The sequence below is a fragment of the Panthera uncia genome (genome assembly GCF_023721935.1).
Source record: "Panthera uncia isolate 11264 chromosome B2 unlocalized genomic scaffold, Puncia_PCG_1.0 HiC_scaffold_24, whole genome shotgun sequence".
NCBI lineage: Eukaryota > Metazoa > Chordata > Mammalia > Carnivora > Felidae > Panthera > Panthera uncia.
Window position 1 is genome coordinate 38079173 of NW_026057580.1, and position 18980 is coordinate 38098152.

General features: G+C 33.8%; 1 protein-coding gene across 2 annotated transcripts in view; it reads left to right on the plus strand.

Moving 5' to 3' along the window:
* The window catches only part of SENP6 (SUMO specific peptidase 6), a 115082-nt gene that overhangs the window by 62944 nt on the left and 33158 nt on the right, over positions 1-18980 (plus strand). For both annotated transcript variants that reach the window (XM_049652893.1, XM_049652894.1), the window contains 3 exons: positions 5921-6218; positions 11907-12139; positions 14924-15094. In XM_049652893.1, the coding sequence (XP_049508850.1) occupies positions 5921-6218; positions 11907-12139; positions 14924-15094 (702 nt within the window). The remainder of the gene's footprint in view (positions 1-5920; positions 6219-11906; positions 12140-14923; positions 15095-18980) is intronic.

Genomic DNA, 18980 nt, shown 5'->3' on the forward strand with positions numbered 1-18980 from the left:
CTGAGCTGCCCAAGAGTCCCTAGAAAAAAATTTTTTTTAATGTGTATTTATTTCTGAGAGAGAGTATGAGCAGGGGAGGGGCAGAGAGAGAGGGAGACACAGAATCTGAAGCAGGCTTCAGGCTCTGAGCTGTCAGCACAGAGTCAGATGCAGGGCTCAAACCCACAAACCATGAGATCATGACCTGAGCCGAAGTCAGATGCTTAAGTGACTGAGCTGCTTAGGAGCCTCTCCTAGAAAGTTTTTTAAGCAGACTTTTCTGCTTTCACTATGTCATTTTTTTCATTATCCAAAATGTAAAACACATATATCTGGAAAGAATTTATCAGTGCCTTCCTGCAACATACTCCAAATAATAGCTCTCAACCAGAAATATTTTGAAATTATTTTAAATTTGCAAAAAAGTTGAAGAAATAATAAAAGAGCTTACATACACTTCTATTAGATTCCTCAGTTTTCCACATTTGAAATATTTATCTCCCTCCTTTCCACCTTCCCTCTGTATATGTGTGTGTTTCTGCACCATTTGAGTATAAGTAACAAATATGCCTATTTATTACTTTAATGTTTTAGTGCACGTTTCCTTAGAAAAGGCAGGGGAGGGGGCAGAGAATGGGGCATGTTCCTATAAAACCAGAGTATGATTGTCAAAATTTTAAAATTAACATGGATCCAAAATTACTGTCTAATCCACAAACTCCATTCACATTTCACCTAATTAATTTCCTTCACTGGAACGGGATCAAATTCAGGATTGTGTTATATTTCATTGTTGTAATCTTTAGTCTTCCTTAATCTGGAATAATTCTTAGTCCTTCCTTGTCTTTCATTAAGTTGATATTTGTGAGGAGTATGTTTCTTCATGATTTATGCATTTTTAAAGAATCCTCTCAAGTGATTCTATAATCTCATCATTGCATCATATCAGAATGCATACAATTTTCACATTATAACATTTATCTTAAGATGTACTTTCCTATATTTGTCCACCTTAAAGTTAATTAGTAGGTATTATTTATTAATAAGATGAGCTGCTGTAAGGTAGAGTGTATATAAAGTATAATAAAAGGATGTACTACTCTAAGGTAGAAATTTTCCTTATATTTACTTATTTCTTTATACAGCTCAATACATAGATCTTTTCTTTTTTTGGAAGTATAGTAGACACAACATGGATTCTTACTCAAAAAAGTTATACTCTGTCACTGTCATTATTTTGATGCTCAGATTGTCCCAGTCTTGGCCCCCAGGAAGTTCTTTAAGCTGGCTCCTCTTTCTTTTTGACATAACCACATCATTCTTTGAATACTTCCTTAAGTTTTGATGTAACCAGATGGTCTAGACTTCTTTGTATCTTCTCTGTCTCAGCTCTAGAGTTATGTATTTCTCCAAGGGCCATTGTTCCTATAAGTGGAGGGACTATATTTGGGCATTAGTTACGCTTATTGCTAATTGGTATCATGTGTAGAGGCCCTCTCAGTGGGCAAAACTAGCAAATATATGTGTGTTTATGTGTTAATATTTAGTACATGTTAAAATGCATGCATTCACACTGATAGTTCCAGTTCTGGTCTAATATCACAGTGTTTATCTTAGCCTTTCCCACTTTGCATATTTGTAACTTCCTTCTCTGACTGAGAAGCCTGACTCCCATCATTTACTTATTGGTTCAGTTGCTTTTTATCTGATCATTCTCCTGGAGTGCCAGCCTAAGGTTGGCCTAGCTCATACTGGCATTTCCCTGCTGCCTGGCCCATTGCTTGATCCAGGTAAAGAAGCAGAAAGGACACACTGTCCTTCTCTCTCCTAAGCATGCCAGCTGAAAACCTCAGAATTTTTTAACATCTAAAATAAATCTTTCTTTTACTCTTTACTGCATTCCAGTTGTTCTTACTCTGTTCTTAGTGAACATAAAGAATAGATTCTAGCCACCCTTAATGTAATTTGTAATTCTTAAACAAGATTAGTGGTTTTTTTTTCCCACATGTAGCTTGTGAAATGCTACACTATGTACTGTTTACAAGGAAACAGTCTTTGATATTTAATGAGATTATACATCTTAAGGATATTTACTAAAAATGACATCTCATTGGTGTCTCATCAGAGACAGGTTCATTCTTATTAAGCTTACTTGGTTATTATTTATCTATAGAGTCTGGCAGATAGTATGTGTTACTGACTAGGATTTATTTTATTTTGTAATAGTCTACCTACCAAGAGGGGGAAAATGAGACTTTAATTAGTCTTTGTTTTCCAAAAGAAATTTTATCTAACATGAAATTATTATGGAAATATGTAACTTCATACACACTTTACTAAAAGTAATTGAGCAGTGTTGAGATTATAGTGTTTAGATTGTTAGGTTGATACAGTTCTGAATCTGTAGTTTTTATCATGGAAAATTTAATATTATATTTGGTTCAGCTAACATGCATTTTGTTTTTGTTGCAAATAGTTCCAAGGTATGTGTTTCTTAGCTGATGGAAGGCATATGATAATAGTTTACAGTATAGTTCATTCTGCATTTTAATATCAGAAATTTGAATACTATGTGCTTTCTGTGTTTAGTATCAACTTATAAAAGGAAATATGTGGGAGTATTACCTTTTCATGGGGTTCTTTCCATTGAAATATGTCCTATTTATCTTTGTTATAGGCAATGAAAAATTGGAGACAGATTTTTTTTAAGTTTATGTATTTATTATGACAGAGAAAGAGAGAACACAAGTGTGCACACTGTCGGTGGGAGCAGAGAGAAAGGGGGAGAGAAAGAATCCCAAGCAGGCTCTGCACTGTCAGCATGGAGCCCGATGCAGGGCTTGAACTCATAAACCATGAGATCATGACTTGAGCTGAAATTAAAAGTGAGACACTTAATCAACTGAGCCATCCAGGTGCCTCTGGTGTCAGATTCTTAAAAGACAGGGTTAGCTTATATGTAGTTGATTCCCACTACAACAGATGGGGCTCGGTTTTCCACATAAATTAATATCTTTAAACTTTTTTGGGGTTCACCAGGATATTTTGTAAACCTATGTAGAAATGGAAGTATTTCTTTGCTTATTATGAAAAGAGTGGGGTTTAGATTTTTCTGAGATGATTAGGTATTTTATCACAGTGTGGTATGCATAGATGGGCACTGCTGTTTTGTTTGAGTTTCCCTTTTAGGTGCATTGTGACATGGCCAACCATTTGAAGTCCATTAGGGAATAATTGCATTATTTCATTTAAATGTACAGTTGACCCTTGAACAACACAGGAGTTAGAAGTGCTGATCCTTGCACAATTGAAAATCTGCATATTAACTTTTAACTCTTCCAGAATTTTATTCATTTATTTACTTCATTTAATTAACTGTTGTCTAGAAGCCTTACCAACAACACAGTTGATTGTCACATACTTTGCATGTTATGTATTATATACTGTATTTTTTTAAATGTTTATTTTTGAGAGAGAGAAAGAGAGAGAGCACTAGTGGAGTAAGGGTAGAGAGAGAGGGAAACAATCCAAAGCAGGCTCCAGGCTCTGAGCTGTCAGCACAGAGCCTTATGCAGGGTTTAAACCCACAAACCATGAGATCATGACCTGAGCTGAGGTCAGACGCTTAACCAACTGAGCCACCCAGGTGCCTCTGTATACTGTATTCTTACTGTAAGGTAAGCTAGAGAAAAGTACATGTTGAGAAAATAATAAGGAAGATAAAATACATTTACAGTACTGTATTTATCAAAAAAAATATTGTCATGTAAGTGGACATATGCTGTTCAAACCTGTGTTGTTCAAGGGTTAACTATACTAGTATTTCTTTCCCTTATTGACAATAGGCTAAAATTCGAGAGGTAGATAATCTGTCCCATGTTTGTGTCTAATGAGTTATTTGCATAGTTCACCTGTTAACTATACATCCTAAATACACAGGGCACTATCACAAGTGCTATGAGAAAAAAATTCCTTATACCTAGACTCCACAAATAGTATAACAGAATTCTGCTATGTATTGGCAGAGAAAGAGACATGTTCTTTTTTTTTTTTTTTTATAATCTACATATGCTGTGATAGTGAACAATGTTCTGAGTTCAGCTTTGCCTTGGTTGAAGCTTGATTTCATTCTTTGTTGTTTTCTGGGGTAGATCCTTGAATAGATAACATGGTTTGATAGAATGGCTCTGTTGTGAGTCATGTAAGACAAGGGAAACAGTTTTTGTCAGTTTTCCCTTGTTTAAAACAAGAAAAGACTAGACCAGTGGTCTTTAGACAGTTTCCTAAGTGTATTTAAGGTATAAATTTACATGGAATAAGATGTCCAGAACTTAAGCTTTTAGCTCAGTGAATTTTGAAATTTATGTTTATACAACGTGTTCCTCCTACAACTACTTGATGACTTCTGTCACCTAAAAGATTTAAAAAATTTTAAACAACTATACATTCTCTTACATATTTTTAAGTTGACATTGAACATTTTTTGTTTCAAGATTAAATGGTTACATAGGATGTAATAGTTGACACAGTGAAAAGAGTAACATTTTATTTTATTATTTTTGAGAGAGAGAAAACGCAAGCTGGGAAGGGGCAGAGAGAGAGGGAGAGAGAGGATTCCAAGCAGGCTCCATGCTGCCAGCACAGCGCCCACTGTGGGGCTTGAACCTACAAACTGTAAGATCATGACCTGAGCCAAAACCAAGATCAGATGCCCAACTGACTGAGCCAGTTGGTGCCCCCAAAGAGTAACATTTTAAAATAGAGAGTGGTTAAATCACTCTCCTCATACATGGATCTGGTAGCATCCAAATACTATAACACTTGATAATTACTATTTCTTTCTATTATTTCACTGTCAGAAGTATTTATCCACTTATTTCCTATTATATAAGACTCAAAGTGTTAAATTTATTTTTGATTGAGTTATTTCTGTTATTAATAGCACACTTGATTAAAACTATATGTTATAAAGTTTGATAAGTTATTTGACATAAAATTATTGGAAATGCATGTTTAATTAGAGATACTGATTGTTTTTTTCAATTACTTCCTGTGTCTATGAATAAATATTATGCTGGGCATAGTGAGACAATTCAACATCTATTCATATTTTTGCTTCTTAAAGATCTAAGTGCTAAAGAACCTTTTTCACATAAATAAGTACATGAGTATGAAAATAATCCTTAAACTTCTTCTAAATTATATGCCCCAAATCACAGGAAGCTCTACTATCAAGAAACATTTTTAATAATCTCACAATTGTAACCTACACTAGGCCTTCCTTAAAATATTTTTGAAGCACTGTCTTAGAAATCAGTTGTCTTGTAAAAGTTTTTGTTAACCAGTGTTTAAAATTGATTCTTTTTTCCAACATTTAAATTATCCTTTGGTTTGGTTTGGTGGTTTTTATACTCCAGGGCAATGCACCATTGTAATATTTCAAATGGAAGTGTTTTGTTTTTTTAAGTAGGAGAACAAATCTGGCAGGAGATAGCTTGACATCAGAGGCATAATCAAGTCAGGTTTTGGAATGATATGTGGAAATTGAGAATTTTAGATGTTGATTCCCTTAAGATTATTTACGTTCTGTATGCCATAGAAAATCTTTATATAGCCCTTAAGTAGTGTACATGGTCCAACGTAAGGATTGCTGGATTAAGATGGTCCCGAAAATTGCTTCCAGCATCCTGATGCTAAATCCCAAGTAACATGATGTATTCAGGATTTTTTGGCAGCCATGGTGATGATGATGTGGAGTGAGAGACTTAATTTTGAAATCTTATTTTTTATTCCATAATGTTGAAATAAAATGCCAAAGTCTTTTGATTTTTTTATTCTTTTGGAACTTAAGGTTTCTAACCAGTGTGGGTATTGTCCAAAATGTGGAAAAGAAAAGGAAAATCAGACAAAATGCCAAAGTTGTGGTATTCTTTTTCCTAAGGATGTGCAAAGAAATTGCAGACAAGCTATAACTTTGAGTGAATCTACTGGACCATTATTAAGAACATCAATTCATCAGAATTCTGGAGGACAGAAGTCACAAAACACAGCATTATCATCCAAGAAGTTTTATGGCAACAGTCTGGGAAAGATTCCAGTTGATATTATTGTGAATTGTGATGATAGTAGACAGAATTATTTGCAGACTAATGGGAAAGTCATTTTACCTAGGGCAAAAGTAGCCAAACTCACAAACCTGAAAGAAAGGAAAACAAGCCTGTCAGACCTAAATGATCCAAGTAAGTATTTTACTCCCTTTAGTATTATTTATATCAATCCAGTATTTTTTACATATGTTTTTAATGTGAGCATGAGCATATTTGAGAAGTATAGTTTTAATAGGTATTTGTGTCAGTTATATAACATGTTCTTTGGGTAGATGATTAAAACTGTCCATGTAGTTGGAAAATAATAACTGACTTTGTTTCACCCCATCCATCTTAAATAGTGGGGAGGTAGGGGGAGCACAGACCTTGACCCCGGTCTTAGGTCAAGTGCCAGTTATGCCCAAATTTCTAACTTTGGTCCAGTTCATTTAATCTCTCTGATTTGTAAATGGATTATTTTCTGCCTGATAGGGTTTTTGAGGAAGTAAATGAAGTAACATATAAAGTGCCTACCATAGCCCAGTAAATAAAGTGTTTGACATGTAGAAAGAACTCAATGAAAATTAGTTCTCTTACCACATTTACTCTTCCCTTAAATCTTTTTTTTTTTTTAAAGTTTATTTATTTATTTTGAGAAAGAGAGTGAGAATGAGAGGAGTAGGGGCAGAGAGAGAGGGAGAATCCCAAGCAGGCCCCACACAGTCAGCATGGAGCCTGACATGAGGCTCAAACCCTTGAAGTGTGAGATCGTGACCTGAGCTGAAACCAGGAGTCAGACGCTCAACCAAATGAAACACCCAGGCACCCCATCTTCCCCTAAGTCTTTTTCTTACCTTTAGATATATGTGTGTATATGAAATGCAATACTGTTTGTAATAAGTAGCGAAGATTAGAAACAGGGAGTAGTTGAATAAACTATAGTGTACATAGCTGTAAGAGGAGAGAAAGATCTCATTTAATATTCTATAGAGTGAGTTTTAAGATCTTTAATAACATGAATAAAGCAAAGTACAGATCACAGTAGATAATGTGCTACCCTTTGTTTGTGAAGGTGGGAGAATGAATATAGGGAATTTTTTTTTAAAAGAAAGATACACTAAAAACTAATTTTAAAAATAATTGATTAGAAGGGAGGAAACAGTGTAGGAATTAGGGATAGATGCCGGATATCTCCAAACATACCTTTTTTGTAGATTTGACTTGAGAACCATGTAAATGTTTTACATGATTATAAAGCAAAATTAAATAGGAAATTTAAAAAAATCAAAACCAAGATGAAACTAATGAACCTAATTATATATCTGGTTGGTGGCTTGAACACACAGAAGAATTATTTCAAATGAAATTAAATTAAAATAATACTGTGGCTATGCATTCCTGATGTGATATATTTTAAGGTCAAACAGAATTGCGAAGAAATTCTAAGTGCATTCAGTAATACTGTTAATAATATTGGTATTGCTATTTTTTGTATTGTTATTTTTAAACACATATATCGATAAAACAAATAAGCAATTTTATTATTATCTCCAGAATCCAAGATTTTCATTGTTAGAGCAAAGGAATTCAAAAGTAAAGTCAAAGAAGTAACAATCTCATAATTTTAAACTTGGATTGGAGAGAATGGCATGAAATTATTATATATATTCTCTTAGATAGAAGTGAACAATTCTATTTCCCATATTTATGTTTTTGAATACTACTTCTCACTAAAAATAAGTAGAACTCCTCAGAGAAATGGCTGACTCCAGGTCTGGAGCAGGAGTGTATGAGATAAATCTAGATCATTTACTCATATCAGGAAGCATGGAAGCAGTCAAAAACTACTATGGACATGTTCAAAAGACACAGGAGCTAAAATGAAAGGGCTCCTACTGACCAGTAATGGGACTGTATGAGTCACAAAAGGTTTCATAACTGCTATTTACTGAAATATGCCAAATATATTAATTTTTTTTTTTTTTTAGCTCGCAATGATATCATCTCCCTACTCCCCCAAAAGAAAAAAAGCGCCCAGTTGGTTACCTTTGGAGGTTGCTTAGGTTCCAAATAATTACTCTGAAAACTGGTAAATGAAAGGGGATGACATAAAAAATTTTTTCTTAAAGTAGATTTTACTTTCTTTAACGTTTATTTATTTTTGAGAGAAAGAGCACGCGGGAACATGAGTGGGGGAGGGGAAGAGAGAGAGAGGGAGATACAGAATCTGAAGCAGGCTCCAGGCTCTGAGCTATGAGCACAGAGCCTGATGTGGGGCTCGAACTCACGAATTACAAAATCATTACTTGAGCCAAAGTCAGACACTTAACCGACTGAGCCACCCAGGTGCCCCTAAAAATAAAAAAAAATTTTAATCTGAGAAATATGTCAAGTTCTATTTTAATTCAGTTCAATAGAAAAACCTTAGCTCAGCGGCCCCTACCTGGCTCAGTTGGGAGAGCATGCAACTCTTGATTTTGGGGTCATGAGTTCAAGCCCCACAATGGGTAAAGAAATTACTTAAGTAAATAAACTTAAAAAAAAAAAAAAAAAGCAAACCTTAGCTCATAACAGTGCATTAGCTTATTTTTCAAAAAGAACTATTAAAAAAATTATAACTGTGATAGGTATCAGCCAACAAACACATCTGTTATGATACTATGATGATGTTGGTATTTGATGAATATTTTACAATACATTTTAGTGTTTTATCAGTGCGATATTAAATATTGTTAAAATAATTTAAATCTTTCCTAATAGTGAAGGTTTTACATTTTATGGTTAGATATGAAGAAAACTTACTTATTAGTTACTGGGTACTATTACTGAGCCAAATGCTATACCATCCTGATGAAGTTTCTAGGATGAGAGAACTGGAACTTAAGGCTAATGTGATTAAGTTAAAAAACAATAAATTCATGTGGTTTTGAAGTGGCTTCAGTAGTTTACTATTCAGAACTTAACCTAGGACCATATCAACCATGCATTAAAACTGTAAGACATAAATTTGTTCCCCTTCCTTGCTCAAAAAATGAACAAACAAAACAATTGAAGACTAAGTATTTTCTATTAAAGTCCATGGAAAAATATGTTTTAAGGACATTTTATACTAGTAATAAAAAATATCATTTATTGAATGCTTACATGCCTTACTTTGTGGTAAAGGTATAGACACTAACCAAGTTTAGTTTATTGTAAAAATTATTATAACATGTGAGGTAGGTACAGATATATCCCATTTTATTAATGAGGCAACCCATGATTAAGAAGATTAACTTCTCAATATTATTATATACATAAGGACTGTTGGAGTTTAGACTCTAGAAAACAGATTTTTCTGGTTCAAAGTCTTGTTTTCCTTGTATAGTTAATTATTCTTAAATTCGTGTTCCTATTAAAATAGTTTATTTTCATGAAACTTCTCTTATGTCTTGGGTGGTCAAATAATAAAATGTACAGTGTCTGAAGTAGTGGTGATAAATTCTATATAGAAAAGTGAAGCAGGTCCAGGGAATAGAGAGTGCTAATTGTTAGATGTCAAGATGAAGAAGGGTGATATTTTAAAAAGGTGGTAAAATAGGCACTTCTGATAAAGTAACTTTTGAATAGAGCCCAAAACGAAGTAAGGAGAAAGACATGCTGATATGTATGGAAATAAGGTTGGAATGTAAGTACAAAGACCCTATATTAATCTGCTTGAGTTCCCATAACAGAATACCATAAACCAAGTAGTTTAAACAACAGAAATTTATTTTCTCACAGTTCTGAAGGCTGGAAGTCCAAGATCAAGGTGCCATTACTTTGTAGACAGGTGCCTGTTCACTGTGTCCTTACATGGCCCATCTTCTGTGCTTCCACACACAGAGAGAGAAATCTCTGCATTTCTTTTTCTTATAAGGACATCAGTCCTATTAGATTAAGTCCTCACCTTTATGAACTCATTTAATCTTTATTACCTTCTTATCAGCTCTATTTCCAAATTTGGTCACAGTGAGGGTTAGAGCTTTAACATATGAATTTTGAGGGGACACAATTCAGTCCATCATAGACCCTGATGCAGAATTTTATATATTACATAGGATGTATTCTATATACAGAATGAAAGCAGCTATGAGACAAGCTTTTTAAGTATATGTTTGTTGTCTTTGCACACTTCTCATTTCCTTTGAAATTATGGTGACATTGAGCACAATCCGCATTTATGTTAAGTTACTAAAACGAGGTATATAGTACAATTCTATCTGTTGCAGCTTTGGGGCTTTAAAGTAAGTTTTAAAGTACATATAGATGTTTTAATGTCTGTTAAGCACCATAAAAATAATTGTCAATAGAACAGTAGACTTCCCCCTTAGTATATATTCATATATAATATATTTCTGTATGGTTTTTCATAAATAAAGCAGTTCATGAACTTTTTTTAAAGCTTACATATATCAGTCATTGTGCCAAATCTTTTACGTATTAAATCATTTGTTCTCATAACAGGTCCTTTGCGATAGGTACTATTTTTGTCCCTAATTTCACAGAGGCAAATAGTAAGTTACAGAACCCTAACTTTCAAATGTGTATAAATGTATTTAGATCTTGTAATCTGGCATGTTAGATTTTCTGTTAATAAAATAACAGTTCTGAAAAGGATCCAGCTTTAGCATTTGCTTCCAAGACTAGATAACAAAATAAAAAAGACAGGTAAATGGTGATGGAAATGATGCCTCTCTGGGGCATATTTAGTAACTAAACATTTACATGTGGGTTTCTAAAAAAAAAAAAAATGCTTCTTCAAGTTTATGTGTTCTTCCAACACATGATTTTTGAATTGTTTTCTTCACCAGGCAGTTTTAGACTGGGAGTATAGCAGTGGACAAGGCAATGATCTCATAGTTTATATGTAGTGGGGAGAGAGCAAGTAAACATCTAACAACAGAAAACAAAAAGCAACAGAAAATTTATATCAGTTGTTGTGAATAAGCCAACTATTTGCTTCCTTTAGATTGGGTAATGAATCAAAAAGCTAATATTTAATGACCAAAATGCAAAGTGTTAGGGGAATTGCAATCCAGACAAAATCAAACTTTGATGTTTGAGGAACAAAATAAATGGATGGTGTGCTTGGTGCATAAAGAGGGAGAAATGGAGCAGTATGAGAAAGTTGGAGAAGTAGGCAATGGCCAGATTATATACATTTATAAACCATAAAAGGGTTAGGATTTGACTCAAGTGCATTGTGGGTGGCTTGCGGAAATTATGATATAAAGATGGATTTGTTAAGATCCAATATCATTATTCTACTCACGTAGAAGATATAAGAGCAAATTCCCTTCATTAATGTCTTTTCAGGTCCACATTCATTTACTCCACAGAATTTACTGAGCAATTTGACACTGGTTCATGTTCTCCTAAGGACCAATTGCGATTTTAGTGATTTCCTATGTAAAATAAAATTATTTGGTCACATGGAGTTTCACACACATTTACAATGCATGCTATTTTGTGCACAGTTTCTGTGCAGGTTATCTTTATACTTGAGACTTTCTAGAACTCTGAAATAGATCTATGACATATGGTTAAATTTTGCTGTAACTTGGGTGTATATCTCGTGTGGGTAATGGTAATGGACTATAGAATACTTTCGTATTTGTAAGTCTATATAAAAAATGCCAGTTCTTATCCTTTCTTCATTTCTAATTGTCTTCAAATTTAACTTTTCATCAGATAGAATGGATTGTGTCTTCTTTCATTTTTATTAATCTTGGTTCTAGAAGAGATCCAAAGCAAATTTGGTATATTTCCCATTAACTGACAGAAATGAAATACCTGAAGTATTTAACATTTTCTTTATAGTCATTTTGTCCAGTGATGATGATGATGATGACAATGACAGGACTAACAGAAGAGAAAGCATATCTCCTCAACCTGCTGATTCAGCATGTTCTTCCCCAGCACCATCCACTGGAAAAGTAGAAGCAGCACTAAATGAAAATATCTGTAGAGTAGAGCATGAACTAAGAAGCATTCCAGCAGATTCAGAGTTAAATACAGTTACATTGCCAAGAAAAGCAAGAATGAAAGACCAGGTACTTTTCACATTTATTGACCTTTTACTCAGATTGACTCTCCCCTTTGGGATGTAAATTTTTTTTTGGAGGGTAATTTGACAGTATCTTAAGGAGAAAGAATTATTTATTAAGTAGGGCTTAAAATACCACTTGGAAGTTTATTTAAAAGAACATTAAAACATACAAAAACAGATTTCTATTAAACTAAAAGCTTAAAGTGTAAAAAATTTCAAAACAAAGAAAAAACACCAACCTTACAAGTGAAATATAAACACATACTCTTGTATAATCTGGTGGACAGGAAGAAGCTATATCACTGACTTTTAGGATTTCTATGGTGCTGGTAGGAGGAATACCAAGGTACAGAAATACATGCATATTTTCTTTTTTATGAAGAACTTTTTAAAAAAATAAAAAACATACATGTTAAAAAATTAACATGTGTGGGTGCCTGGGTGGCTCAGTTGGTTAACTGTCCCACTCTTATTTTATATTTTATTTTGTGTATGTGTGTATTTATTTATTTATTTAGAGAGAACGTACAAATGCAGGGGAGGGCCAGAGGGAGAGAGAGAGAGAATCCCAAGCAGGCGGAATAGAATCCTCATTGAGTGCAGAGCTCGATGTGGGGCTCGATCCCATGACCCTGAGATCATGACCCAAGTTGACATCAAGAGTTGGGCGCTCAACTGACTTGAGCTCCCCAGGTGTTCCAAACATCCTAACTCTTCATTTTGGCTCAGGTCATGGTCTCACAGTTTGTGAGATCAAGCCCTCCATTGGGGGCTGTCAGTGCAAAGCCTGCTTGGGATTCTCTCTCTCTCTCTACTCCTTCCCTGCTTGCGTGCATGTGCTTACACTCTCTCTCTCAAAACAAGCTTTAAAAAAAAAAAAAATTACGTATGTGTGTAAATGTTAGGAATTGTTATCAGTATAGATAAAATATGGAAACATACATACTCAGTTGTTAAAATGGAAAAATAAAGTATGATGATAGAAGAAATATGGACTAATATTTTTAATATAATCTTGGGAATGCCTTTCCAAGTATTTCAGCGCAAGCAAAAATAGTAAATAAAGAGATGAATATATATTATTAAATGAAAAGTACAGAACACTGTACCAAAATACCATAAACTGAATTTGATGGGTAGATGTGAGTGGGGGAAACAGTGAACTGTGTGACAAAGTGTGAGTTGGTCCTTCATAGAAGCAAACCATAGAAAAATGAATAAAGGAAATGAATAGAGTTTTTACAATGTAGTGAAGTACTGAAAATGAAATTAAAATACATTTTGTTAAAAAAAATACATTTTGTTAACTGTCAGATTGTTGAAAATTTTTAAAGTATATAATAGTCTGTAATTTTGGTTAGTGTTGGAGAAATAGAGTGTTGGGTGTGTAAATTGGTATAGGTATGCTAGAGGGCAATTAGGCATTAGTTTATACACACACACACATACACACACACCATGATTGAGCAGCAAAAATGCTTGGAGGAGAATAGTGTTGTCATGGGGTAAGATCAGAAAGAACTCACATGTCCAGCATAGGAGGGTTCAGTTAAATAAATAATGGATTTCCATATGATGGAGTTTGTGAGTGAACAGTTTTCATACTGGCACAGTGAATACTAAGAGTTTCTCAGTGCTCTTTTAGAGGCTCCTTGGGAAAGATGTGGACCACTCGTTTCTAGACTCAGTCTCTCCACTTTGGATTCAACTGGAGCAGCTCTTATAATTACCAATTTTATTATTGAGCTAAATGACATTTATTTGAAGAAATAATTCTGAAACTGAAAAAGCTTTTAAACCTCTTTAGTAGGTTTCTGTTAATAATTTGGGGAAATATTCATGATTAATCTGTTAATGAGCCTTAAAACTCAGTGTTGAGAAATAAATATGTGTGTGTGTGTGTGTGTGTGTGTGTGTGTGCCCAGTTGTAGAGATATAGGTATATATACATACATAATATTTTAATACATATTTTTACCTATACCATAGATCATGGAAATGTTTCTAGAGGGACAGTGGGAGAATAGTGCCTGTCTCTATGCAGTGGTTTTGTTTTTTTCTTGCTTTCTATCAAGATCATGTTTTATTCTTGTGATAATTATTAATAAAGTTTTTAGTGTAACTTTAGTTACATTTAAATTATATACTCCTAAAATGGTATTTTATATTATGATTAATTTGCATGTGGAAGTGACTGAAATTTTAACAAATCAAGTACATTTTAAAATATGTTAAAGAATCTTTTTGTAGTGTAAATAACCATTCCCCTAAATTATCTGTTTTCTAAAGAATTGCTGATTTAATCCAAATATTACAGCCACTATCACTATTACTAGCTAATTTTTATCCAGCATTTTACTGTGCATGAAGCGTTGTGCTCAGCTGCTTATATACTCTACATCATTTGAATAGATACTCTTCTATCTATTTTAGTTTAGGAAAAGAGTTTTAGGAAAGGAGTTATTATTGTTTTAAAAATCAGATAATTACAAGGTGGTATAGCTATGATATGGACCTAGGTAGTCTGATTTCCCAAAGTACATTCTTGGTGCTATGCTGTTACTGTAATTTCAAGTAATGACTAGGTGTAAAGTATAGTATAGCTGGACAAAATAAGGATTTCTGTTATATGAAATCAATAAATATTTACATCCTCTGTTGAAGTAAAATTAGTCTTTAATATTTTGATAATTATGTTTTTTATGTTGGGTCTTCTTTGCATATGTCGGCTTAGTTTCAACCTTGTTTTAGTTGCTTATAAAGTGAAAACATTTTTTTTCTTCTTCAGTTTGGTAATTCTATTGTCAACACACCTCTAAAACGTCGTAAAGTGACGTCTCAAGAAACTTTAGTTGATCCTGTATCTTTAAGCTGCCAAAGTTCCTTTGACAGTGTCATTTTAAACTGTCGAAGTATACGAGTAGGAACACTCTTCCGACTATTAATAGAACCTGTAATTGTAAGTACATTCTTAAGCTTTTTACTGTACCAGTTATAATTTTCAAAATTACATGGCTAAGGCTAATATATAATATTTTAAAACTTATAAATTAAAATATTTAATAGAATATTAAAAATTATTTCAAGATTTCAAATTGCTTTAAGAGTATATAGACAATTATAAAAAGTTCCTTACAGTAAAAATCATTGGATAAAAAATTCTAATGTAATGTTCAAGGTAGTGACATATCCATCATAAGAAGATACTTACTCTCACTGAGTTAGAAAACTAATATGTTACTGTTTTATTCTCATGCCAGCTCAGTGCGTGAAAAGAGTATTTTAAAGAATGATAATGACAGAAAGATGAATCCAAAAGCTTTGGGGTCTGTAGAAAAATGTCTTGCAACATTAAGACTCCTAGAAATAGATTATTGGAATACAGTCACCACACAAGAGGCGCTGTGCTTTTGGACTAGTTCAGTGTCCAGGAAGCCCAAAGGACTTTCTGTAGTTCCTTTATCTTACTTGTCATCCATGTTACTCTGCTGGCACCAATTTAATTCAAATGTTTATTTTGCATTTGAAATTTTAATATAATTTTAATATAACCAGCTTTCTTAGTCATCATTTTTCTTCTTCCTAATGTATTCTGTACATTATTGGTAAATTAATCTTCATTTAACACTACACTTAGTTTGTAAGCTTTTATTTTATGATTGCTTAACTTGGTGTCCCCAACTGTCTGTTTTCATCTATTGTTTGAAGCCTGGTCCCCTATTATTGTTCTTTAGACATAAAGTAGTGTCTTTAAGAAAACACATTATGCCACATAAGGAAAGTTAAAAGGTAGTTATACTGTTGCTATTTAAATTATGGTAAGTAATAGCTATTTATTTTCTAGGATTCATAGTTTCAGGATACAATATGGCCAAATATGGCCAAAAAGAAAAAATATATATAGGTTAGTATAGGAGAAAATGATATATGGACTTGATTTCTTATCAGAGCAAAACAGTATGTGAAACCTAAATTTTTTTTTTTAATTTTTAATTTTTGTTTTTTTACTCGGGGGGTGCAAGTGGGGGAGGGGCAGAGAGAGAGATTGGGATGAAGAGAATCACAAGCCGACTCTATGCTATTAGCATAGAGCCCAATGCAGGGTTGGAACTGTGAGGGCATTACCTGAGCCACAATCAAGAGTCAGACACTTAACTGACTGGGCTACCCAGACGTCCTGCGTTTTTTTGGTTGGTTGCTAGTTGGTTGGTTGGTTGGTTGGTTTTTTTGTTTCGTTTTGTTTCGTATTTTTTAATCAAAAAACTCCAGCTTCTCACCATTTAAAAACTTAGAAGTACTCCAGAGATTTAAAGCAAATTATATATAGACTAGACAATCCATTATTACCCAATAACATTGTAACATATGTCAAGGTTGTCAAGGATTTATGAAATTTGTGTTTTGTTACAAGTCTTCATAGGACAGATTATCTTTCCTGGTTTCTGTCAGTTAACAAAAGTGTCATTCTAAGTCAAAATAGCTCAAAAATTCTCAGGGGCACCCTATAGTTTTCTGGCTTTTTCCCACATTGACACCGTTAATCAGAACTTTACACGATGATAATTAAGGCTTTGCTGGCATTTTAGATATTTAGTTGAAAGGTGCACATTTGGTCTCAAGGCTAGCTATCAAGAACTACATTCGGGGGCCTGGCTGACTCAGCCAGTAGAGCATGCAATTCTTGATCTTGAGGTTGTGAGTTTGAGCCCCACATTGAGCGTAGAGATTACTTTAAAAAAAACCTACATAACATTAAAATCAGAATGAAAAATTTTTTTATATGAAAATTATAGGTTAGTGTATATATGATTTAGTGAAGAAAACTAACTTTATGGATTTACTTTAAGAAGTAAAAGGCAGTATATGTAATATAGAATGTGTTCACACAGGTAATTTTTCTTTAAATGCTTAAGTGAAATATTTCAACCAAAAAGTTGTGCTTATAATGTGGAATTTTGCAACTGTGGTGTTAACTTTCATTGTACCATGGGATTCTTCCAAAGAACATTCTTTAATGAAGGATAATTAATCTGTAATTTCTTTAGATAATATATTAAAGATGATTTGACATTTTCTTCTTGAATATAACTGCCTTGTGTTTTATAGTGATTTATCTTCCATGTCATCATTAATCTCAGAAACAGATTTTAAATGTTTTATTGTTTTAAATATTTTATCAAATCTCATTTATTATTGAATAATTTAATTTCATTCAGTGTAAGAATTGATACTATCTAGAAGTTCCACTTTTAAATCTTTATATTATCTGATTTTTAAGTAATCTGTCTATGCCCATTGTGGGGTTTGAACTCAAAACGCTGAGATCAAGAGTCACATGCTCGGGGCGCCTGGGTGGCTCAGTTGGTTAAGCATCCAGCTTCATCTCAGGTCATGATCTCACTGTTTGTGGGTTCGAGCCCCATGTCGGGGCTGAGAGCCTGGATCCTGCTGAGAGCCTGGATCCTGCTTCAGATTCTGTCTCCCTTTCTCTCTGCCCCTCCCCTGCTTGCTCTCTCTGTCTCTCAAAAATAAATAAAAATATTTTTTTAATTAAAAAAAAAAAAGAGTCACATGCTCTACCAACTGAGACAGCCAGACACCCCTAGAAGTGCCAATTTTATTTAAAAGTAAATACTTTTAATTTACAGGAAAATGGCTTACATTATTAGGAATAGCATTTATACCCACATATAATACAATCCCTCTTTTTTCCAATGAGAAGATATAAAATTTAAGGTTTTCAGCTACCTTAAATTTAGAAACTCTTGGATATGATGGTGAAATAGCCCAATGTCTACTTGTAATTTAGTTACAAGTTTTTTTTTTTGTTTTTTTTTTTTAATGTTTATTTATTTTTGAGACAGAGAGAGACAGAGCATGAACGGGGGAGGGTCAGAGAGAGAGGGAGACACAGAATCGGAAGCAGGCTCCAGGCTCTGAGCTGTCAGCACAGAGCCCGACGCGGGGCTCGAACTCACGGACCGTGAGATCGTGACCTGAGCTGAAGTCGGACGCTTAACCGACTGAGCCACCCAGGCGCCCCTAAATGACAGATACTTAGATATGCTTCTTTCTGTTCTTATATCTCATACAGCAATTTTATTCAAATGCTTCCACATTAGTGTTTATGTCATCCTTATTGCCACTTTTTGAATCATCTAACATACTTTTTAAAGCATGTAACTTCAGCTTCTATGTATGTTGTAATGTTTCCCTAGCGACAAGTAAGCATTCTTGGTGTCCCCATTTATCATATTATCTATAGGCACAGTCTTTAGAAGGTATGTTTAGTAACATTCTAGACTTAGTAATTATTGTAATAATTACTGAATTTATTTTATATCTCTTTGCTTCCTTTTCTTCATTGTAAAAATTTTATTTACTTTTTAAAAATGTTTATTCTGAAAGAGAGACGGAGAATGAGAGCAAGAATCCCAAGCAGGCCCCATGCCATCAGTGCAGAGCCCTATGTGGGGCTTGATCTCATTATCTGTGAGATCATGACCTGAGCCGAAATCAAAAGTCGAACAGTTAACCAACTGAGCCACTCAGGAACCCCTACATTGTGAAAATTTTTAAACAAAAGAGTTGAAATAATTTTACAGTGAATGTTCATAAAACTCCCAGCTAGATTCTGCCATGAGCATTTTACTAATAAACTTGCTTTTAATGTATCTGTTTGTTCTTTGGTATATCAATCCAACTTACTTATTTTTAAGTAGGCTCCACACCAAATGTGGGGCTTGAACTCATGACCCTGAGATCAAGAGTTGCATATTCTACCAACTGAGCCAGGTGTCCTCCAACTTATTTTTAAATGCATTTTGAAGTTCTTGTCTGCCTTT